Raw genomic sequence first — 24,727 nt, forward strand, 5'->3', positions numbered from 1 at the left:
CACAAGCTCCATTCTGATGCATCCACTCATAGACACATAGATCCATGTACTTCTTTGCTGTCTTCTTCTGACGTCACATCAGAACTGTACGACTGGATGGCTCCAATATTGCTCGCCATTTTTGTTGAACCTGTAATCTCACACCGGGGAGGGGAAGGGGGGGCGAGGTTGCCCCGCACCAACAGTCCCACCCACAAGTTGCAGAAACGAGGTCTTAGGAAACAACAGAGGTTTGTTGACTTTGACTAAAATGATGATAACATTTGATCATCTGATCATAATCAAGAAACCACTGGGAAAAAAAGATCGAGAGATGATCAGAGAACTTTTAAAAAGAGAAAAACGAATCAATATTAGCTAAAAGAGAAAAATAAAAGTCTTTTCAATGAAAAATAATTTCAATAAAGATGCAAAGTTATCACAAATTAAAAGTGGCAAAAAAATAACATTAAAAAAGAACAACATTGAAGGACATGCAAATATAAATATTCCAAAACTGGTTAAAAATGATGATCGGACTGTAAAGATCTGGATTGCACAGTGTCATTCAGACGATTTGGTTTGCCTGAAAGCATTTTTTTTAATGCAGATTTTCATAAAAGAATGGAGAAATTCAAGGATTACTTCCTTGATTGTCTCTTGTTTCTATGGGAACACAGACAATATCGGAAAAATCCTTGGAGACCTGATTGACAACGCTGAGGACCTCTCCACTGCAACCTCACAATATCGCATCCAAAAGTACTTTTTGTGTTCTCTGCCTTTTGATGTCTGTATGACATAAGGAAACTCTTGTCACCAAGAAAGTTTTTGTGTCATTGTCAATACAAGATTTTACCACGACATGCATTTTTATTCATGTTTTTGTCAAAGATTGGGTGGATTTCATGCTCCAGTGAGCTTAACAGAACTGCATGAATTAAAGTGGTATGGCCGGAGTCTTCTGGTTCATGCAGTTGCTTTGGGTCAACAAAACCAAAACCACGTGCTGAATTTGTAGAAAAAACTTGCATTTACTGTATATTTGGGATATGTGACTATAGTCTTAGTGAATATAAGCTTTGCAAAGCAATTTCTCCTTTTCCTGAACACTGTTTCTGTGTGCACAAACTCATAACACCATGGAGTGGTAACCTCCATAAAAAAAAATCTCATCAACCAGCATGTTTCCTCCATGACCTCCATCTCCATGTACAGAAACACATTTGCATCTTTCTGTCCTCTTGTCTGGAGAACTTCAAGGTGAAAAGATGCATTACAGTAATTTGTTTTTTTAGACGGTTAAGGATGTGAGCTATTTTTGTTGACATGTATGGTCAAAACACCTGTAAATGAGCATTTGGGCTCGCTAAGGTCACCAGTCCTGTGCTTCAGATCAGACAAAGTTCTGGTCCAATAAGGCCGTAGATGACTTTAAAATCAATACAGGATTTTTTTCCATCTCTTTATTTTTAATTGTGTCGGACATTCCCATCAGTGAAGTATTATTAGTTAAGCTATAATAAACTGCGATAAAAGAAGACCTTGGCGCATCCCAGAATCCTCCAATGGACACGACACGAGCATATGCACAGGAGCCAATCAATGTGCACAACCCCACCAACCGGTATCTGCAAGTCGTTTGCTTATTTTGGATCATTTTGTAAATCAGACATCTTGCCTGTGACAATATTAGAAAATGACCCCTTCAGGAGGCGTTGAGCTTTTTAACTAAACCCCTTGTATTCAAAGAACTCCACTATTTACCTTTTTTATTTTTATTTTATTTTTTTTTACTTCTGGCTCAAAGCTTAGAATCGGCTTGATGGGTCAAGTATGAGTGCACATACTTATGCCTTCATGTACAAGGACAAAGCATAAAGAAGTGTGTGTGTGTGTGGGGGGGAAATTCTCAAATGTGGTTTCGTATTCAATGGGGTCAAGGTTACAACTTGATCGGAAGAAGCTGTCTTGTGGCGGGTGCTTTTGGCGTACAGAACTCTGAAAGGCCAGCCAAAGGGGAGGAGCCTAAAATTAGGGGAGTGCAAGATTTTAGTATTTTAGCTACCTAACCCTTGGACTGGTACAGGGCTGGGATGGAGGGAAGGTTGAGATCTATAATAGTGGCTAAGTGGAGGAGAGTTTGACCTGAGATTGGACGTTCATGGTCAACTCAAACCAAAGACTCCAAAAATGGACTTCCTGCTGGACACTAAGCATTAAGGGGTTGGATTGGGTGGTTAAACCACAAAATGGTTTCCTAGCGCGAGCTCACTGCTCCCCCAGGGGATGGGTGAAATGCGGAGAACAGATTTCACACACCAAGATGTGTGACAACTAATGGGAACCTAACTTTAACATAAATCCTCTTTGCAGACCTGATGGTTCTCTGCAGTCTGTCCCTGTCGTAGTGATGGTTGTGGTCTGGACTGGCTGGATTCATAAGAAAATTATTTTTTTTACTTGTAAAACCCAGAATAATAAAGAATCCATTGAAGAAAAACCCACAGTTGGCTTGTTTGAGCACTAAAATGGACCAAAAATAACAAAAACAGAATAATAGTCAAATTTTCTGTATTTTATTAAAAGAGCTGCAAGTTTACAAAACAAAGTCTTTAAAAAAAAACTATAACTATGACCTACTTATAACTATTACTAAAGACTACATAGACTTAAATGATTTAGTCTATTGATTAACAGTGTGTGTGTTAAGGACAGCCAGGTTGACAAGATAATGTGATCGCAATGCTGCTGGAGTGGCATTCTGACCTCGTTAGCTCTGATGTGTGCTACAGAGGCCACAACTCTTCCTCGTCTTCCTCACGGGCAGCCCTTCTCATTCACACAGCACAATCTGACTCATTAGAGAGGCCCCACCCGACATGAAAAGGCAGGCCGGCCGCTTAGAAGTGACACGGGCGAGCTCATCTTTCAGAGAAAAACGGGGAGAATGAGGGGCCAAATGATCTGAATGCCCTTGACAGAACAAGAGGATAAAGGAGGAGACGTCGTAGAGTTACTGGTGTGAAAAACCTTGGAGCTGGAGTCCGTTTCAAAACATTTTTTCACATTTAGAGCGATAAAAAAAACAAAAAACAGAAAATATCCAATATTTTTAACCCCAACAGCATGGAGTAAGTATAAATAGAAATACTTTGATCGTCCCTAAGACAGAAATTGTGCCAATAACAGCTCAAAAGAAGTGTTTGGTTTGTGTGTAGAAAGCAGCTGGGCTCAAAACTGCTGCACAAAACATTCTTTCATCTCTCTTAACAGCATATTCAGACTTGCATTTCACCACCTTAATATTTACTCATTTGAAGAAAAAAAAAGAAGAAATCAAAGGTGCATGCATGAACGTTCTAGATCAAAAGGAGTTGCAAGAGCAATATTTTTGGTGCTGAATCTTCATTAAAAACAAATGGAAAAACTGAGGGGCGCTTCACGTTAGTCATCAGTTCACGTAGTGATGGGGGGGAGAACTGCGCGCTGGTGCAGCTGAGGGCCCATCAGGAGCCTCCTCTTTAGAGGTGTCGGCTGAATCATCTGCAGGTGTCAAAGTGAAGTAGCTGCTGTGCTGAAATTTCAGCACCTCGTTGCCCCAGCTTGTCCATCCAGGCTGCAGACTGCGGGCGAACAGCTCCAAGCACTCTGCTCCAGGCCTAATATATGGCTTTAATACCTCTGTAAAGAGAAGGTGTGGGACAAAAGTCAGAACACGGTCGGCACGCTGGAGGGCCTCTGGTGTTCGTATACTGCTGCAAAACAGTTTCACTGAGCGAACACATCCAGAGTTTGCTTTTATTCTTAAAAAAACAGCCTCAATCTTTAATTTTTTAATCTCCAATGAAAATTGTGTTTTTAATGTGTTCTTGTGGCATTTTTCTGATGATAAAGGAAATATGAAGAGAGAATAAGGCTTCAAATTGCATTTATGACATTTTCGTTATTCAAATCGTCATAAATCGGGAGCAGACAAAAAATGCCCTTTGTAAAAACTACAGTTGGCGCCATTCAGATGTAGCCACTTTTTTTTCCTCATCTGAGCTGGAATCTGGATCAGAACTCTACAGGTGGATAGCTGCAATGTTGCTTGCATTTTTTGTTGCATTGCACCAGCAATGTTCGGTTGGGGTTGTCATGGTCTGGAAGCTAGTGGGAAACTAAAGGAATAATGGGAAGACCGTGCCAACAGCCTCGCCCACAACTCAGAGGCAAAACTCCTGCCGCTCTGCAGAAACTATGTCCCAAAATCGACAGATATTCCTTAATTTAGGCTAAAAACGACAATCATTATAAAAGACCACTGCAAATGCTTTAAAAAGATGGGAGTGGGACATTTAAAGCATGTTTCTGTGCTAAACCGGATCACAGGAGTCATAATTTTCAGAAAATAAAGTAACAAAAATGCAGTTTAGTTTATTCTTTTCTGACCACATCTGCCTCAAAGATATGTTTTCTTCTTCTTTTAAAATGTCATATAAAGCGCTAAAATTAAATATACTTTATTTTTAAAACATAGCTAAGCAAAGTGATGGACAAGCATGTAGATGACCTAAACTTAAAACATCAAAGATTATCTTATAAACATCAGTGGAACTTCACCAAGTGTCCCTGTGTTTTGCAAAAATGTTGGGAAATAATATTAGAAGGAAAAAATGCCCCACAATCGTATGCTGCAGCTTTGAAGTCCCATCTTTTGATCAATTTTAAAAATTTTCCCAGGGGTCTTTTCATTCTAATATTGCCATTTTAGCCAAAATCCCCCCATATCTGTGTCATTTTCTAGGACATAGTTTTTGCAGAGCGGCAGTAGTTCCATTGAAATTTACCTCTGAGTGGGTGGGACCGTTGGTGGGGACCCCCCCCTTCCCATCACCTATAGCTGTTTAATCAAAGTATCACTCTGAAACATTCAGAAACATAAAAAAGTCAAAGTTATTAATAAAAAATGTTATTAAATAAACAATGTCATTCCACAAATTTCATCCAATTTTTGAATTTTTCCAGCTTTTTTCGACTTTCTTTGGTTCTTCACTGGCATTAGAAGAAAACCGCCTCATTAATGTTATCAAGCTCTTTGCCTGTTTCTCTGTAATGAGAGGTCGGCGTTGGCTCCTGCCCAGCTCCTTCACACCACAGATCTTTATCTGCAGAGACTTGCAGTGACCTTGTCTCTATAAGTTCTAATATTGCAGAAGAGGCACACCTGACAGATGCGTTTCACTTCCTCTGCCCCTCTGACACTCCGCTCAGGCAGCACTCTTGGAGGTAATGAGCTCTAACGTCTGATCTGAAAACTGATCTAACTCCACGCCAGGCTTCACAAACTTCTGCTTTTTTTTTTTCTGTACGCCATAGAGACAGAACCTTGGGGTGGAAAGGCCAAATACGCAGTCCTGTAGCTAACCCATCTTCAAACGATGACTTAGATCTCAAGATGAAAAGCCAGTTAAAGCCTAATTGCTCTCTTTGCCTTGGTATGAGCCAAACCTCTGCCATTAAAACCCAGTGAAAGGCGTCACTTCGGGATTATCTTTGCACCGAAAACTTGCTGGTGATATTTAACAATTAAGAGAATCAAACAAGCTTTATCTCTCCTTCCTCATATTTTTCTCATGTAAATAGGTTTTCTTTGTTATTGCAGAAAAGCTTATTTTTCACTGATTAACGCAGTCAAAGGATGCAGTTTCCATCCACAAAATCTCTCAAAGTCCCACTCCGATCATCTTTTGATCTGTTTTCAGAAGCGTTCCCAGTGGTCGTTCAATTATAATTGTGTTGTTTTTAGCCAAAATCAAAAAACCATCGGTCGTTTTCTAGGACATAGTTTCTGCAGAGCGGCAAAAGCTCATTCGAAATTTGCCTCTGAGTTGTGGGTGGGACTGTTGGCAAGGAGCAACCCCCATCCCACTTCCCCTCCCCGTCGCTGAGAGCTCTCCATTTACATTCTTTCCAGTTTCTATAAATCCTTCCTACCCGTGAAAATTTCCTACCAGCACTCACTGCGCATGTCAGTTTTAGCAGGCTGCCTATAAATCTGTGCCAACTCTTCGATCTTGTGTTTACTATGCCGTTTTTTGCCGTTTTTGTGGCTTTAGGTTACACTTAATTAAATGCTTAATGCTACACTTGTCAACTTAGCACTGAATTTTTAGGCTAGATCACTAAGTTGTTTTCACACTGCGTCTTAACTCTAGGACACATCCGTGTCCGTGAATCTGTCCGCCTGTAAGTGCAGCAAGGAATATAAAGTCACGTGTAAGTAAATTCATATTCTGCGCCGCACTTCTTTTGGAAAGACCTTGCAGATTTTGAAACCTTCATCGCATGGACAGGGAGGCACTCTAGGCACGGATCTGTCACAGATCTGGATTATTTTGTTTCATTTCCTAGACTGATGCCACTTCTCCAAATAGCTCACCCCTGCACATCACATACTACGACCAGCTGGCCAGATGACAGCTCAGACGAGGAAAACGAAGACCAACATGGATCTAGTCGTCTACAGGTGGATCCATTGGAATGGAGCTTCTGCCCCGCCACGCGTAATTTCTATGTCACAAATCCTTTTTAAGCTGCATATTTACATCTGGGCCTGAAGCTTAATTTTCTTCATTTATGTTCTCCATCTTCCGAAAAATGCCACAATGACATGTTAAAAACACCAAAAACAACATTTTCATCGGTGTGGGTGTCTCAGTAAGAGAGGGTTAACATTTGCATGTTTGACCTTACAGAAAGCCATGAGCCCAGATGACTGAGTACTACAACTAGATCCATCAGACCAAACCGCCTCAGCAGGGCATCGTTTGGTTCAATCATCACTTTAGGACTTTAAAGTGGGAGGTGCGTGACCTTGTTGAGCAGCCACAGCGCCAAAGTCTGTCCAATTCACAGCTGGACAGTTGTGTCACCTGTCGGTTCTCAAATATGTGCCACTACTTTCCACTCTGCCAAAGGGATGCGTGTTAAAAAAAGAAAATCTGAAAGAGGTTTTCCAGAAGAATTTAGTTTATTGCATTGATCTCAAATTCAAAGTTTGGAAAATGTCCTATTTCCTTGAAGAGGAAAGTAAATCTGATTTTTCTTGAATGTGTGCGTCATAAAGACGATTCTCCCTCCATTAAAAGCTGTTTACGGAACTGCTTCCATTTACTGCGGCTTTGTGGGCATCTTTCTCCTCGAAGCTCCTGTGTGTTTCCAAAGAAAGCTTTATAATGTTCATCTTCCCTAAAGGAACATCACACAGTCAGAGACGGATGCAGTCTATTTCTGTCACTCACGGGAAGATATTGGCTTGTGGCTCTTAAGTTCTCTCAGCAGAAAAGACCAACAGAGAGCTGGATTTGTGGGTGAGATGCTTGTGCCACGAGACACCTCCTCAGCCTGTATTTACAGCAGTGTGTGCAGGCTTCAGCTGAAAAAGTTTCAGAACAATCTTAGGGTATGCTTTAATAAATGTATATGCCTAAAAAAGCTATTTTTATTGGATTGAGACTGTTATAAAATGCAAAGAAGGGTAACTATTGTGTGTCTTTGAATTTACAGGAAAAGTAGGAGGAGCAGATGGAAATTTAATGTATTCAATCAAGTTAAGGGAAGAATTCTCATTTAACTCTTATAACCTGGACCTTTTGTGCACACTTAAAAAAAACATGTAAGAAATCCTTTATGTTAAAAAAATATTTAAAATTAACAAAAATAATCAGCCAGTGGAGTAACAGCATTTTTATTTTAACAAAAAAAAAAAAAAGATAATTTTTTCTATTGAGAAACTTCCTTGATTAGATTATTTTCTTGCAAGACCAAAAATAAGACGTTTTTTCTTGTCGTTTTACTTTCTTAACATTTAGTTTTTGCAGTGCATGTTTTTGGACTGTGGGACGAACCTGGAGAAAACCCACGCAGGGATGGGGAGAACATGCAAACTCCACACGGAGAGGACTCAGCCGGATTTCAAATCCCAACCTACTCTTTATTTATAGCCCATAAATAAATATATGTGACGCACAATTTCTGTTGTGGGTGTCTAGTGTCTTCCTTTAGCGTGTCTGATTAGCAGACTGATAATCTTGATACACAAATGTTGCAAAAGGGAAACAAATGCACAGCAAAAATGTGATATGTGTAAGAACTGCATGTGTGAAAATATGTATTGTTATGATTAGAAGTGATTATAAGGTCAAGAAGATAGTATCCTGTTCTTTTATTCATTTTCTAATCAATTTATGAATTTTATTTTTTCTCAATATATTTATGTATTTTCCTTCTTATTATCTTTTTTTCCATCTATTTAAATAAATGCTTAAAATAAAGTAATCAATCAAAAAGATATTTTCTTATCTGTTCATCTAAACACTTGTTGATCACATAAAATGTTCTAGCTCCGCCCCTGATGAGTTTTTATGTAAACTACTCCATTGTAGCTAAACAGTGATATCAGACTGAAAAACAAAGACTTAATAAAACTGAATTTAAAAGGTTGTAAACTAAACACCAGAAAAGAAAAATCTTTATAGGAGATGATGAACCTAGAAAAAACTTTAATGGAGTGATGCGGATGCAAATGTGACAGAAAATAACATGAAAAATTATTTGATTTGTCCTCTACAGTTTTATGAATACAATAATGCACTTTAATCGCTGTTGACAGTCCAAATCTCCAACAAGCAGGTTTAGGAGGCAAATCTAATTTAACGAGACCTTGATTACAACAAACATCGCACTCATAATTAACAACTGACTCGTGTTCCCTCTTCAAAAAGCTTAAAACACTTTTTCCTCTGCTGCTTGACCATCTGGCAAGATTGTATCTGCTATGGAGCAACGCTGCATCGTTCCTCGCCATGGCAACCAAGGATGCCAGTGACAGGAGCTCCATCTGAGAGAGAAACAAGTGTTTCTGCACTGTGGCCTCCACGTCTTCGTGCCACCAAAGTTGCGATGAGAAAAAATAAACTCTTCTCAAAACAGGGATGATATAAGGCTCGGGATTTCTGTTGATTAAATTCTGACTGGTAGGTGTGAAATCATGGGAAATAATTCACTAAATCAAGCTGTATAAGCTTTGGTGATCAGAGTCCAGCTCTCTGAATGTGTCGCTGTGTCACAGTTAGGACACATTTAATCAGTGCAGCTTTTTCCTTTTCCCGCAAACCATTTTGAACTCTGATAATCTAAAATAATTTAAATCTGAAAAAAAAAAAACATTTCAGCCCTAAAATTTGCAAAAGAAAACTTCCTAGAGTTGTTCGTAAACGTGCTGAGAGGCTTTGCTCTGCACAAACAATCACACATGGAGACTAAACACAATCTGTTTGCTAATCTTCTTAATCTCTATGGTATCACAGCTCCATAGGGGCATCATTATAATTTAAATCAATGTATTAAAACGATATCCAGTTATTTCTTTTTTTCTGGGCTGCTGAAAGCAGCACCAGCAAACAACGGCCATGTTTCTTTCTTCAGACTACACAATAAATCGTGCTCCCCTGAGAGGGGCCGGATGACGTCAAGCTTTCCTTATTCACAATCGCTGCATATTCATTGCTGATGGTCCTAAGTTGATCCGGTAAAGCAAGCTGACGAGCCCAGAATGGTCATAAAAGTTTAACTTATGTTGAAGAAAATAAAAAAGAAACCTATTCCTGCATAATTTGCGTTTGAAAACTTAACTTTTTTTTTTCAATTGTGAAACCTATAAGACTGAACACCCTGCTAACGTGTTAAGTAATGTTAACATTTTCATTTTGCAAAGCTAAACACCTCAACAATGGAGCCATAACTCCTCAATGTAATGTACCAAATAACAATCAGTTATGCTGCAGCACTGCCATCTAGTGGCCGAGTAAGGGACTGCACTTACCTGAGAGTGAGGGCTTGTGGGAGTGTAGAGCTGAGGGGACGCTGACGATCAAGCGGCTGTCTTCTAGGAGAACTTCTTTCATCTCTGAGGTGCTGAAACAAGAACAAAAGTGATCTGAATATATCTCACTTCACACACAAAGTTGTTGAAAAATGTCCTTCCCAAAACAAGTTGAAAAATATAGAATATCCAAACAGAAAGTTCACTTGTTATTAGTAAAAAAAAAAACTCTGACAGTGGAAGTAGTACAATTTCTCTTGGTAAGAGTTCTAAAAATAAGCTTTGATCTTCTGCCTTTTAAAACCAAATTAAATCTCAAAATTAGCTATAAACACTCGTATTTTGGTGAATTGTTATTGGCAAGACTGTCTCTTGCCTAAAAAATAGTTTTATTACCTCAAAGTAGGTATATTTAAACATTTTTAGACTACAACTATTTTAGAATTACACATTTAAAGATGAATTTGTCTTAAGAATTAAATTAAATGCAAATGTATGTCCGTCTTTCCTGTTGTTGTTAAATACATTCATACTTGTGTTAGGAGTCACATATAACATTTTGGTTTCTTTTAATCAAACAAAATCAGTCATCATGACAAATAAAATTTCTGCTTTTAATTCTTATGTAAAATAAAACAACTTGGTTTAGTCAAAATTTTACTTAATAATCTTTTGATCTATTGTAAAAGCGTTCCCATTTTAAAAATGCTGTTTTTAGGCTAAAACAAAAAACTTGTCGTTTTCTAGGACATCATTTCTGCAGAGCGGCAGCAGTGCATTAGAAATGTATCTGTTAGTTGTGGGCAGGACTGTTGGCACGAGGAACCCCACCTCCTTCCCATCATCCATCTGTTTACACGCTCTCCCAATAGCTTACAGCCCCTCTCAATCCAACAGCAGAGCTGCACCAAAAACGGTGAGCAGTATTGGAGCTATACAGATGTACAGTTTTGATCCAGATTCCAGCTCAGACGAGGAAAACAAAGACGTGCACGGATCTATTTGTCTGCAAGTGGATGCATCAGAATGGAGCGGAGCAGGGAGCTTGTGGCCCCGCCCAGCGTATTTTCTACATCACAAATTCCATCATTTTTTAGACGTCATTTTTTTTGTCTGCACCTGATTCACAATGATTTGAATGAAGAATTACCCAGAAATGCCTATTTAAGCTTAATTTTCTTAATAAATACACCGGTAAATAAATATTTCAAGATTTATTGTCCTAAAACAAGTCATTACAACTGTTACTGGTAACTTAGTTTTGTCTCATATCTTATTTGATCTAGAAAATGGAGGAAAATACTTGGTGGGATTTTGTGGTCTTCTACCTCGGGGGAGCAGAGGGGTGATATCGGCCCAGCACCAGCGTCTCATACGGCTTCTTGTGCTGTGAGTCGAGCGGAAACACAAACTGACCCAAAGTGGTGACCTGAGAAACAGGAAACAAACAGAATGAGTTGAAGTGACCCGAGGCATGACGATCCTGAATTCCACACTAGGTGAAATCTCCTGTACCTTGACCCAGAACCATTTCGCCACGACCTGCACATTCCAGTATGGATACAGCTCATCGCACACAAAGCGAAGGTGGCTGGGCCTGTTTGTCACCCAGGTGACTACCAAGCAGTTTGGAGATGTAAATTGGGGAATGGGGAGCCGCTTCAGCTGGGATGAAGGCAAAGAACCGTATCTGGGTTGAAAAAATATTAATCCAATCAGCCTTTTTTTTGCCGTTCACTTATATACTTTATGAAACCAGGTAAACCTCCTGAGGCAGACAAAAATGTTACTTCTTCTAATGATTGACTTTTTGATTTTGGGTGAAAATGGCCTTTTAAAAGACCATCGGGAACGCTTTGAAAATACATCAAAAGATGATTGCAGTAGAACTTTAAGAGATTTCTTAATTATCTCTTCAATGGATCTTCATCTCTGTCTGCTTTTCTCACTTACAAGTTCCTTTAGCCACTTTAATTTTTATCTTTTCCTTTTTTTTTCTTTTTACCTGAAAGTAAATTCTTCTTAAAAAAAATCTTCAGCTCACCTTCGGCTCCTCTTCACTGACTTGTTTTCCCAAGGTGGATCCATGACAATCAGGTCAAATTTCTTTTCATCTGAAAAATAAAAAACACAAACATGTTTAGTGGAATCATTACAAACTGGTTCCTAAACCATTAACAGTCAAATTCTAAGGGAATTCATCTTTTTTGTATCTTATGCTTCATAATCACTCACAGTCGATGAGCGGCTTCATTCTCGTGAAATCGGAGAGCAGGAAGGCTGTGTGAGGCGGGATCACGTACTCCTGCCCCATCAGTGGGACCACTGCACCACAGTCCGAGTTGTGCTCTGTCACTTGGGTGAACAGGTCAATGTTTGGGGTACAGCTGCCGTCTGTGATGAGGAGCTGAGGGTGCTCCTTGAGCTCTTCATCGTCCACCGGTGGAAGCTCTTTAGCCATCTCACACAGAGCGGCAAGGCCGCACTCTGGGGCCGGAAGAGCCTCCTTTTCCGCATCTGCGTCTCCATTCAAGTAACCGCGGGATTGGGCAGAAGCCACTAAAGACTTGGTTCCTTCCAGGATTACAGACCTGACCTGCATCACACACACAGATTTGCGTCATGATATGTATTAAAAGTCCTAATTACACCATAGATATTCTATGTAAGTGCAAGGTTAGACTAAAACATTGAAAAATGTGAAGAAAGTAGTGTAATAGTGTGTTGGCTGAGATTTGAATGACACACATGTTATGTGTTTTGCCAAAAAACATTAATATCATACATTTTCTGAACTTAAATACAACTTAAATTTAAAGGAAGCAGCTTCTTCTTCACATGTTAACATCTCCTGTTTGTCTGGTAGATAGATATGTGTTGACTTTTACTAAGAAGGTCCTTCATGGGGTCAATTCAGGATTAGCTTAAGGTGAATGAAAAACCAGATTGTAAAAAACTTTTAAAAAATTACTATAGACATTTTGAAAACAGCTGACTCCAAGAACCATTCTTCACATCAATATTTTTTGACTGTAGACTATTCTACTTTTGGGTTTGAGTGGAGAAAAAGCAATCTTTGATTTGACAGAATGAAATTCCTTTAGAGACTTGAACTTACTCTCTGGTGGAAGGCCTGGGAATCGACTTCTCCCTGGTTGAGTTCACTGCGTTTGCGCTTCCTTTTCTAAAAGACATCATGAATAAAAATCAAACAAAATAGGACATATTAAAACTAAATTTGTGCATAAAAACCTTTGAAAAATATATAAAATAAATGTATCAGCATATCTGCAGGTTCAATCTGTCTAAATTGAATGATTTTGGTGTCTGCATGTCATCCTGTGAGTTTCTCAAAAATAAATGTTGCGCCATAGAAATTCTCTTTTATGATGACTAAAATACTTATAAGTTCATTCTAAAAGAATCTGGTCAACAAACCATCTTTTTACAAGAATCAAGATGACTTCAAAATCTCTTCAAGTTTATTTGAAAATGCAAATTGAGCCTGTTGTTGCTTGCAATAAAACAATGTTGCTCCAGCTTTAAATACTGTCTGCTATTTGTTAAAATAGATTTGCAAATAAATGTCCCTCCTATCGCCAACTCAACTCATCTGCTAAATCCCCCAGAAATTGTTCACAGCAGGAGCTTTAATTTTGAAAAACCAAAACAGGCTTGCAGATATTTGAGTAGTTGCAGCAATGCAAATCATCAGCTTTGAAGAAAAACAGCAATTCTGATTAGCACAAAAATAAATATCAGTGGCTGTTTCTTCAACTTGAAGTGTACTTTTCAAGCTTCAACTAAGAACAGAATAACACATGTAACAGAAATGTCACCCCCACTGTGAGCTTTTTCATAAAATCCTGTTTAATTTAAGCAAAGCAATCATCCTCAATCATAGGTCAATAATAAATGACTGATTCACACTGACCTGATCTAATAGAAATGTTTGCGAAAAAAGCTGCAAAAAATATTTTTTCCCAAAAGAAAGACGACATTGTTTTACGTAATTCAATTTGTTATAATTAATTTGTGCTTTTCACATAGTGTGGATGTATAAACAGTGTTTAAATATTGTGTTAAATGTTTTTTTTACAGAATTTGTATAGATTATATATGTAAATCTGTTGATTTTAGGGGAAACTGTGTTGTTTCATTGCACAATTGGCTGATTTAGTTACAGTGAGTAACATGTCCTTATATGGACCCTTCCGGTGTGACTGTGCTCTCAAACTGTTTACAACATTCAAATTAATGAAACGAGAAGCTAAATGCAGTTTCTGCAGCAGAATTACCTTCGATTTTTTATCTGTTGCTTGCAAAACATCCGCTTTTCCTCCAGCTAAGGCAGCAGTGGGGCTTTGGCAGTAATAGCTCTTTGATGTTTGGAAATATTGTCTTTTAAAACTACACTTCAGCAGGCTCGAGCCACCTTTTCCTATCCGGACGCACCGCTGATAGCTTCCGTTGATTAGCGGGAGCGCGTCCAGAACCCATCCGGAGCTGTTCTGAAACACCACCGACATGAAGATTACCTTTGGACCACCCACAATTACGATGCCGTTCAAATCGGAACAGAAACATTTGCGAAATAAATCGTTGGATTTGCGAGAAACAAAACTGAAAGCTAACCGCCGGGCGCGAGAGTAACAAAACACGATTGTCCTTCCCTGCTACCCGTAGATCCGCTATGGTGTTGAAGAGATGCGCGGCGCACCAGCGCGCAGATGGGAACACTAACTGATCTGTTTATAACAAACGGTGTCGAAAACAGTTTTGGTAGCAGTAATTTAAGTCTTTTTTGGGAGAATGCACCGCATCCCGGCGGGGGCTGCAGCCGCTGCTGCCCTCCTGAAAGGAGGAAGACCCAACAAGCGGATCCTTGTTTACGACTGCCGCGATGAAGAAGATGTGGCGAGTAAAGTTCTGGAAACCAGGGGTTTGGACTTCCATGGGTTCCTCCAAATCCTCCACAAGGTAGTGTGGGCATGCATTTTTATTGTACTTTTATTTTTAAATATCTTTTAGCATTCTGTGTTTCTTAAAAAAAAAAAATAGAATTCAAAAACTTTTTCGAGACTAAATCTATCGGGTCTAATGTATCGGGTCAGCCAAGCAGGCCAATACATTAAAAAAAAAACAAACAAGACAAATACAATTAATCAATTGAACATACAGAAAAAGTGCTAAATATGATGTAGGATGAAATGTTGGTCCAAGATTTTAGATGACTAAGGGGAGGGACGGACAGGAACATTCCATTATCGCACTATCACCTAAAAACCTGTTCAAAAACCGCTGGACCTGGACTGCTCAAACCTGTATTAAATTATGCATTAGATACTAAAGAACACATTAAACACAGTTTATGATTTGTGAAACCTTCCTCTGACTTGTGAAAATGTGAAATATGAGGATTTTTTATCGCATTTTACGCACTGAGTCCACCTAAGTTCGGTAAAGTTAGAAAGATATTCACAGATTCGGACTTCCGGCCTCAATAACTCTTCCAATAAACGTTCAAATGTGCCAGCAAGTATCTAATTCCTTTTGTATTAACCCAGAGAGTGAACTACAAATGCACTTCAAAAGAAAAAAGATCGTTTTTTCACCTTTTGATCAAAATTGTTCTCTTCGAGGTGTGAATGCAGACACGCAGCGAGCCAGCAGCCAAGGGACCGTCAAGAAAGTGCAACCTCTGTGAAACACCTTTCTATAAAAATCAATACTCTTTTGAAAAGTGAATACATCTCTACATTTATATGAACTGCTAATGAATATCTGTCAGAATATTCATGCTAAAATAAATATTTTGTGTGTCTTTCTTTATTATATTTTATTGCACATATTTTTCACATTTATTAGAGACACAAATCAAAATTAAAGTGATCAATAGCTTTTAAAAATACTGAAGCTACAGTCACCAAACTCTCTGTACTGACTAATCATGACCTTATTGTCCGACTACAACAAAGACTTGGTCAGAAATCCGCTTTGTTTATGTTTTGATGTTTTCATATTGAAATATGGATCATATTCGGTCAAAAATGTTTAATAGCTCTGCAAATACTAAAGCTACAGTCCCCAAACTTCCTGTACACAACAATCATGTCCCTATTGTCCGACTAAAACAGATATTTGGTCAGAAATTTTCTTTGTTCTTTTTTAAGAACCAATAAATTACATGTTTTTAAAAAGTTTTCTCAGCAAAAAGGTAACAATAAGACAGATTGGATAAAATTATATTTAGAGAACAAAAGAGTAGGACGATGAGGTCATGATTAATCAGTTCCGAAAATTTGGTGACTGAAGCTTCAGTATCTTCAGAGCTATTGAGGATTTTTGACCGAATATGATCCATATTTCTTTATGACTAATAGAAAAACATAAACAAAGCGGATTTCTGACCAAGTCTTTGTTGTAGTCGGATAATAAGGTCATGATTAATCAGTACAAAAGGTTTGGTGACTGTAGCTTCAGTATCTTCAGAGCTATTGAGGATTTTTGACAGAATATGATCCATATTTCTATATGAAAACATTAAAACATAAACAAAGCGGATTTCTGACCAAGTCTTTGTTGTAGTCGGACAATAAGGTCATGATTAGTCAGTACAGAGAGTTTGGTGACTGTAGCTTCAGTATTTTTAAAAGCTATTGATCACTTTAATTTTGATTTGTGTCCCTAATAAATGTGAAAAATATGTGCAATAAAATATAATAAAGAAAGACACACAAAATATTTATTTTAGCATGAATATTCTGACAGATATTCATTAGCAGTTCATATAAATGTAGAGATGTATTCACTTTTCAAAAGAGTATTGATTTTTATAGAAAGGTGTTTCACAGAGGTTGCACTTTCTTGACGGTCCCTTGGCTGCTGGCTCGCTGCGTGTGTGCATTCACACCTCGAAGAGAACAATTTTGATCAAAAGGTGAAAAAACGATCTTTTTTCTTTTGAAGTGCATTTGTAGTTCACTCTCTGGGTTAATACAAAAGGAATTAGATACTTGCTGGCACATTTGAACGTTTATTGGAAGAGTTATTGAGGCCGGAAGTCCGAATCTGTGAATATCTTTCTAACTTTACCGAACTGTCCACCTACCAGGTCCTGTGCAAAAACCACTGCGAAAAAAATCAACCTATTTCACATTTTCACAAATCAGAGAAACTGTTTAATGTGTTCTTTACTCTCTAAATTATAATTTAATCCAGGTTTTGAGCATCTTATGTCCGGTGGTTTTTGCACAGGACCTGGACTAACTAAGGTGGACTCAGTGCGTAGAATCATGCGATAAAAAATCCTTCTATTTTACATTTTCACAAGTCAGAAACTGTATTTAATGTGTTCTTTAGTATCTAATGCATAATTTAATCCAGGTTTGAGCAGTCCACGTCCAGCGGTTTTTGAACAGGACCCGGTTTTAGGTGATCATAGTGCGAAAAATGCATCGGAATGTTACTTTAGTGCCCTAGCGAATTGGAAGCCAACTTCAGTGTCGTGGGAGGGACATGGACTACAGCAGGGGCGGCTCCAGGATTTTAGGGGGTTCTGAGCGACTGCATTAGTTTTATATATATTTAAAAAAAATGCAATATTTTTGTAAAATAACAATTCCAAAAAGTAAAGTAACCGGAAAGCATATTCATATGAGGCTAATAAGTACCAGATTTTTATGCATTGTCTTGTCGATAGATTGCACTTTTGAAATGTTTTTTTTTTTTTGCCAAAGTCTCAAGAAAGAAGATGTTGAAGTGTGGTAGAAAAACAAACAATGATTTATTTAAGAGGAGCTGTTGAGAGTCTATGTGGGGACCGGCGTCGACCGCCTTTCGCTGCGCGGCACGTTTGCTGCTTGAGTATAAAAGTCGTTTTTGACGTCCAAAACGCTGGTCTATACTCTACTTTTCCTGGTGACTTATCCTACTTTTTGATTGCCATTGCTCAACGCATGTTCAAAAACCTTAATTACACCATGCTAAACTTACAAGTCTTCAGACCAAATCTACTGAAAACCAAGAGAAGAGAGTGCTTGAAATTAGTTTTGAAAATAGTAATTCCGTCTCTAAAATGCCATTTTCCCTCATCTCCCTCCCAAAAAAAAAATCGAGTTTTAAATAAAAGTTCAAATTAAATTATTGTTTTATTGAAGACTCTTGCTGTGGGAACATTAGTTTTAATATATATATTTTTTTTAAAATTCAAATAATTATCTATTTAACTTGTGTCCCAAACATGCACCTAACCCTGTTACCCTAACCTTTGCTTTTAGCGGGACGTTGATCCTATTTTTGATGAAAATGTAGAAGAAAATCACAAAAGTGGTGGTTTACTTTTCAGGAATTTTGGAGCCCCAATACGTACTTGTTGTTGTGGTTTGTGGCTTCTTATTGTGTTTTTCTTTGTGGTCTAGATGCATTTATCTGACTGTTACTTGCTGATTAGCGAATCAGAAAAAGGATTTTTCTGAATTTCTAGTTTTTTGTAGTTGTTTTGAAATTCACCAATCATAGTTCGAACTTAAACAAAACCGGGACCCAAAAATCGAGGTTTAAACTGAATTGTGGGAAAAGTGAGTCTTTGCATTCCTAATATACTTTTTATTGATTTTTTTTTTTTTGCTTGAGTGTAATATTCATATTATAATGCTAAATCATACTTTATAGAAAGGTTAAACATTTTGTTTCTATAAAACTTCTCTGCAAGCAGAAATCGCACCCAGTTGCAAGATGCAGCTATCATGAGCTGTGGGAGGTTCAAGCATTGACACCCATACAGGAGGAAGTGAGAAAAAACGAACTCAGATGACAGAGAAAATTAATGAGAGACCTGTTTAACAAGTTTAACTTGCATGCGATTTATTTTCTATGGAAATGCAGGGACAAATATCTGTTAATACTTGTCAGGTCACAGCTGCGCCTCTGTGTGCAGACACGAATGTAGTCTTTCTCTTTCATTTCTTCCATTTTCATTTTTTTTCATTTTCTTCTTCTTACAATTAGGGCTGCACAATATGAGGAAACTTGCGATATTGGTGATTAAAAATGCGATAACAATATAATTTGCGGTGCATAAACAAATAGTAAAATAACCAAAATAATCATTCCCATTTCATTGCAACAGTTTAAAATGTATTCTCCAAATGATCCTTGTCGGCGTAGGAGGCAAATATCAAACATAAAAGGGTCCTTTCGATTGGTTAAATGCATAAATGGGTTTATATGATTTGTTAAATATTTCATGCCGCCAAAAGATTGTTTTAGCATATTTATGGTAACAATTAATTGCGATTTTCCCCGTCTTTTGCTTTATGCATATTGCACAGCTTGATGTCGCGATAACGATAAATTTGCAGTATATTGGGCAGGCCTACTTACAATCTAACAACAACACAAAAAACGTCAATCAATCCAAAAAGCGTATTTATTTAAGGCTGAAGGCTCCTCCTCTTCAGCCTTTGATTGGCTGGGGGATGTGATTGACGGGGAGGAGGGAATCTGACGGCATCCCTATACCCTCTGACATCTCTGACACTTTCAGCACATGTAAACGTATGTGGTAAGGATGCAACATTTCACTTTCCCCACAATCTGGTTTAGTGGTGTAACAAAGTTCCGTTTTGAACCAAGAACTGTGGCATCCCTAATGCAGGGCTCGACATAGCCATTTGTCCGCTGGCCCGGTCCTGTTTTTCGAGCAGTGCGGACCACAAGACTTTACTTTTCACTTGTCCGCTCGGGCCACTAAAATATCTAACGGTTTATATATTCTTCACCTTTTTCAATAAAGTAAATTTTGCGAAAACGTGTAAATTTACCTCGTCTTCATAATTTAGTTTTTCTGCTAGTCCTGTGTTCAGACTTCAAGGGTTTCTATGGGAAACCTTTGATCACTTCTCCTTCTCTCCCGCCTGCGCGCCGCGCGGCTTTCACTGCCGAGCACCACGCGGCACGCGCTCACTACTTTTTTTTTTCAAACTTTATTGAATGTAAAAATTCAATACAAAACAATGTTAAACAGCAACAACGAAGGCACAAGCCAGTGGGTTATTATTACATTTGATTATAAATCCGACACCGTCACTGAAGAGAGACTGAAGCATGTCAGAGATGTGGAAGACATGGCAGGAATAGATAGGAATATGTTGGATGGAGTAGTGGGTATAATTAGTAGTTTGGACAGCAAGATATTTAATGAATGCATTGAAGATGAAACTGTATCCACTAAGCTTTAAGCTGAATGTCAAAGAATCAAAGGCAACTCCAAATACCTGAATCTCAGACTCAAATGCAGTAGAATGTTAAACTACTTAATTTTGTTTTTCTTTACAACACTGTAAGCAGTAAGTATTTCTAGTTAGCTGAATGATCTCAGTTAGACCTGCACAATATGAGGAAAACTCGAGATATGCGATATCAGAGATTAAAATTGCGATAACGATATAATTTGCGGTATATAAACAAACAGCAAAATAACCAAATAACCATTCCCAGTTTAAAAATTATACTCCAAATGACCCACGTTGACATAGGTTACAAACATCTAACATAACAGGGCTCCATCTGATTGGTCAACAATGTGAAGGCGTCCATCCGATTGGTCAAATGCATTAAGGGATTTATTTGATTCGTTAAATGGTTCAAGCTGCCATTAGATTGTTTTAACACATTTAAGGTTTATGATTTATTGCGATATTTGCCGTTAAAAGCACCATGAAAACTTCTGAACTAGTGTTACCTACTACACTGCAGTGCTCTCTTCAAAACATCTGAAACAGACTAGAGCAGATTTTAATTTGATATGGTCTATTTTCAGTCATTGAAAAGTGTAGAAATAAGTGATGTCACCAGAATGCACCAAATTGCACCATATTAAAAGTTTTATGGGGGGGCATGCCCCCGGACCCCCCTAAAGTTGCAAGCACCTGCGGAGCGGCGGGTCCCGCTATGCGCGGTGTCGGGCCAGTAACTTTCAGGCAGGGCCAGTAAGTTTCAAAAACTACTGGCCCTGTGGGCCAGTGCAAATTTCTGGGCTATGTCAACCCCTGCTAATGTATATACATTTTCTCATTATAGATAGATAGAAGTTATTCCAGACTCGTAGTCCAATCAATCATACAGAAAAACGCAAACACAACACAATAATAAATGCTGTGCCAAGAGTACACAAGAAAAACAGACCTAAAAAAGAAATTAGAAAGAAAGGGCAGTGATAAAAGTACACCAGAAAATGTGGTTTTACCTAGTAATACAAAATATTGATTACTGGTATATAGTATGCCTTAAGTACAGCATGTCCTATAGGTGACTTCTAGACGAAAAAGAGGCAAACCAGTAGGGTATGCGGGCCGCATGAACTATCAAGGTTTCAAACCGCTTGGTGAGCCCGTAGAGCGAAAATGTTCGTGCACATTTTTCTACTGGGATGTTGCAAGCAACATGTTGTAGCGAATACTTAAATAACATGCAAGGATAAGTAATCCTGCAGACGGCGCAAGGGCCTCGTTGGTTCCATTCATGTGATGAGTGCACGCTCCTGACGCTGTCCTTGCTTGCAGCCCAATTGTTTGAATTTAGGAACTTGGGCAATCTGAATCTAGTTAGTGGGCATATCCTAAGGGTGTTCTACGAGCATTTACATATCATGTGCAGCATTTACGTGCAGTGAATAAGAGGCCAGTACTAGTACCTTTCTAATGACTAGAGTGTGGCGTAAGTGCTCCACCGTACAACAGCATCACACAAATGTCATGAGTGTGAGCAATTCACAATACACTTAAAAATACTTCACAATGTACTTACCACATGCACGACAATGGTTTATTCCATTTTAATGATGTCCCTTAAGGCCTCTCAAGGAGCGACTGCTCCTCTTTATGACCCTCCATGGTCCCAGACAACCCAAAAACCTGCAGGACCCGTAAAGGTTGCTTTGGTGATCAAAATTATTATTTATTTAATCTGAAGAAGTCCAGCTGAAAGGTTTATTTGTGTTTTCCTTTTTTAGAGTTTTGGTATTGACGTACGAGAGACTTTTGCCCTGGTCACAACTGACAGGGTAGTTGTGGATCAAGACAGATTTGGTGAGTAAATGTGGTGCAAAAGTTAACCGGAGTGTGAGAATAGATGCACGCACCTGTTTTTGAAGAGTCTACTCAGCTGTTCCTGTTTTTTGCAGATGAGCTTCAGGATGACTGCACCCTGCACTTGTTGCAGCATGAAGGTCAGACTCTGCCGACTGCGACAGAGAAGAACATCATGTTCACGCCTCATTATGACACCCTGATCAAGAGTGGGACTCATGAGTACTACTCCGAAAACCAGAAATCTCTGCGTGAGTGTTTACGGTATCAAACAGTCCTGTGAAAATGGACATGGGTGTGCATCTTTCTGCTTTTTCCTTTTCCCAGCTTATGCTCTTGCTGAGCTGGTAGACAACTCCCTTTCAGCCACAGCTAGAAACAAAGGATTGAGGAGGATAGAAATCCGACTGGTTTGTTACACACTTCCATTTTATTCACTGATATGATTAAAAGTCTTTATCTTCTGCTATTTTATCTTTAACTTCTGGCTAAATGTCTTATGTGTTGCCAGATCTTTGACAAAACTCTCGGAAAACATGGAGTTCTTGTTTTGGACAATGGGTGTGGCATGACATCAGAGCAGCTGAACAACTGGGCCGTCTACAGGCTCTCCAAATTTACTAAGCAAAGAAACAAATTTACAAGGTTTGTTTGAATTCTTTCACTTCCGAAGTCTGACTCAAATGCTTCACTGTATGCATTTGAATAGTTTTTGTCGCTTTGAGCTAAATAACTTTTTACACCCCCACACCCACTCTAGTGAGAAAGAGGGATATGTGCGCCCTGATCACATCCACCGCAGTCTAAACAGTGATATATCTTACTTTGGAGTTGGAGGAAAGCATGCTGCATTCTTCATTGGGGATTCTGTCAGGGTGAGTCTCAGCGTCAAAACCCAAATCTCTGCTCTGCAACTTGAAACAAACCTGCAAATATTTATGTTGCTGTTCTTCAAGTGTCTGGTTTCAGAAATGAGCTACTATGTTAAAAAGTCCAACCAAGAATATATTTATATACAAAACAAATATAAGATCTGTCCATCCATCTTTCATTCAAACCCGTTTAATCCTTTTTGGGGTCATGCGTTTGCTGGATCCTATCCTAGCCATTGTTGGACAGTTTAGAGTTGCTAATATACTTATGAAACATGTTTCCTGGACTGTGGGAGGAAACCAGAGTTCCTGGAGAAAACCCAAGTCTGCAAGAGGAGAACATGCAAAGTCCACAACAGGAAGGTCCTAGGATTTGAACTAAGGGCTTCTGGCTTTAAAACAAGGCTGCTTACCACTTTGCAACGTACACACGTCATTGTAAAGTAATGGGATAACCATAAAATAAACATTGACACCTCGCCATTTCTATGTTAAATTATGGTCAGAAGTTAAGACTTTGTTACGTGGGAGTCAATTCTTCTCATTGAAACCAACCTCTTGTGGTCATTTGATGAACTGCATCATTAAGTCCAGTCCAGGAAGGCCTGAACAAAACTGAACAAAAAAGAAGTTCTTGAACAAATAATGTTTGTCCACATCAGGTATAATACTGTCTTGCCTGATTGATTTAGAAAGCCAAAAATGACACTTCTAGAATTATTGAAGTCCTCGCAAAAGACTACCTGATTTATCGGGAAAAAAGCGAGCGATGCGCTTTCAGAGCTCTGCGGAAAGACACTTTGGGGAGTACAGACTAACCGGATCAAAATATCCCATAGGGCGAACCATTAAATTTGCATCAAATACTCTATTGGACCAGTCAAGGACAAAGCCAAGAAGACGAAACAACTGCTGTAACGAGGAAGAATGTTATGAAATCTGACTCCCCCAACTCCTCTGAGCTGAGGGTGTTGCACTTGGCTCTTTTCAAACATACCTGCTTCTACAGTGAAAGGTTGCTGTTGTGTGGAGAAAGACACTTTCGGCTCTTGACCTTGAGATTCCAGTAACCCACCCCCTCCCCCCCGTGTACATGTTGTGGTGCATATGTGCCCAATAGCTTTGCCTCGGGATTAATTCACCAATCCACATTGTACCACATGGACTGTGTTTCCGTGTGTAATTATGTTTTTGCGTGTTTACACCATTATTGACTGTAAATCAGAACAGGACTGAGTGAGTGTGATGTCACCCATACTTCCAGCTTCAACCAAATGAAGTCAATTTAGTTGCCTTTTTTCTTTTGCAATATGGACACCACCATGTTGGAGCCAGACATTGTCAGCAAGCAGTGATCGGTCAAAGTCGGCTTGAGTAATCGTTTCTATGGCAACCACTCTCACTAATCAGGAGTGAGCTTGTTGGAAGTTCACATCCTCACTACTTGAAAGCTGACAACGGGAAATCTGTCAATCAAATGTTTCAAACGTTTGATGTGGGGGCCAGCGGGCATCACATGTTTTTAGTGAGACATCTGATTGGTCGGTTTATAACACGAGTAACTTGCACTACAGTAGATATCATAAAACGAAAAATTAGAAATTGCAAGAACATGTTGAAAAATAAAGGTAAATCAGTTATTCTTAAGGCCTGTTCACACCGGGACGAATTTCGCCGGCGATTTTCGCCGACGTTTAACGCCTCGTGACTAAACAAAGGGCACCAATGAGAGTGTGCACACCGACGCGTAAAAACGCCACGCGTCAAAAAAAAAACGCCTCGGGTTCGTTTTTTTTTTTCGACGCGTCGCGTCGAAATCTACTCGACCAATGAGAATGGCGCTTTTGCTCACGTGTCTGGAGCTTCTGAAGTTACAGTAAAACACAACTTGGGGGCGCTCAAACACAAAACTGCCTTGC

General features: G+C 38.9%; 2 protein-coding genes across 4 annotated transcripts in view; one reads left to right on the forward strand and one right to left on the reverse strand.

Annotated features, from left to right (window-relative positions):
- Positions 1–2,536: 2,536 nt before the first annotated feature.
- mettl4 (methyltransferase like 4) lies at positions 2,537–14,545 on the reverse strand. Of its 3 annotated transcripts, none has more exons than XM_004081132.2 (8): positions 14,146–14,545; positions 12,966–13,031; positions 12,083–12,443; positions 11,892–11,961; positions 11,363–11,537; positions 11,176–11,276; positions 9,848–9,939; positions 2,537–3,663 (listed from the first exon to the last, which is right to left on the reverse strand). In XM_004081132.2, the coding sequence occupies exons 1-8, from the start codon at positions 14,374–14,376 to the stop codon at positions 3,434–3,436; spliced, it is 1,326 nt and encodes a 441-aa protein (XP_004081180.1). In that variant the 5' UTR covers positions 14,377–14,545; the 3' UTR covers positions 2,537–3,433. The 3 variants fall into 3 exon arrangements, with proteins under 3 accessions (XP_004081180.1, XP_020568080.1, XP_011487320.1); XM_011489018.3 differs by lacking the exon at positions 2,537–3,663 and adding an exon at positions 4,820–4,885; XM_020712421.1 differs by lacking the exons at positions 12,966–13,031; positions 14,146–14,545 and having other exon boundaries at positions 12,083–12,449.
- The window catches only part of smchd1 (structural maintenance of chromosomes flexible hinge domain containing 1), a 33,403-nt gene continuing 23,207 nt past the window's right edge, over positions 14,532–24,727 (forward strand). Inside the window, exons 1-6 of the mRNA XM_023950115.1 lie at positions 14,532–14,827; positions 21,861–21,936; positions 22,032–22,187; positions 22,264–22,346; positions 22,448–22,581; positions 22,697–22,811. Coding sequence (XP_023805883.1) covers positions 14,660–14,827; positions 21,861–21,936; positions 22,032–22,187; positions 22,264–22,346; positions 22,448–22,581; positions 22,697–22,811 — 732 coding nt within the window. The 5' untranslated portion in view covers positions 14,532–14,659. The remainder of the gene's footprint in view (positions 14,828–21,860; positions 21,937–22,031; positions 22,188–22,263; positions 22,347–22,447; positions 22,582–22,696; positions 22,812–24,727) is intronic.

This window comes from Oryzias latipes, chromosome 20, assembly GCF_002234675.1.
Source record: "Oryzias latipes chromosome 20, ASM223467v1".
Lineage (NCBI taxonomy): Eukaryota > Metazoa > Chordata > Actinopteri > Beloniformes > Adrianichthyidae > Oryzias > Oryzias latipes.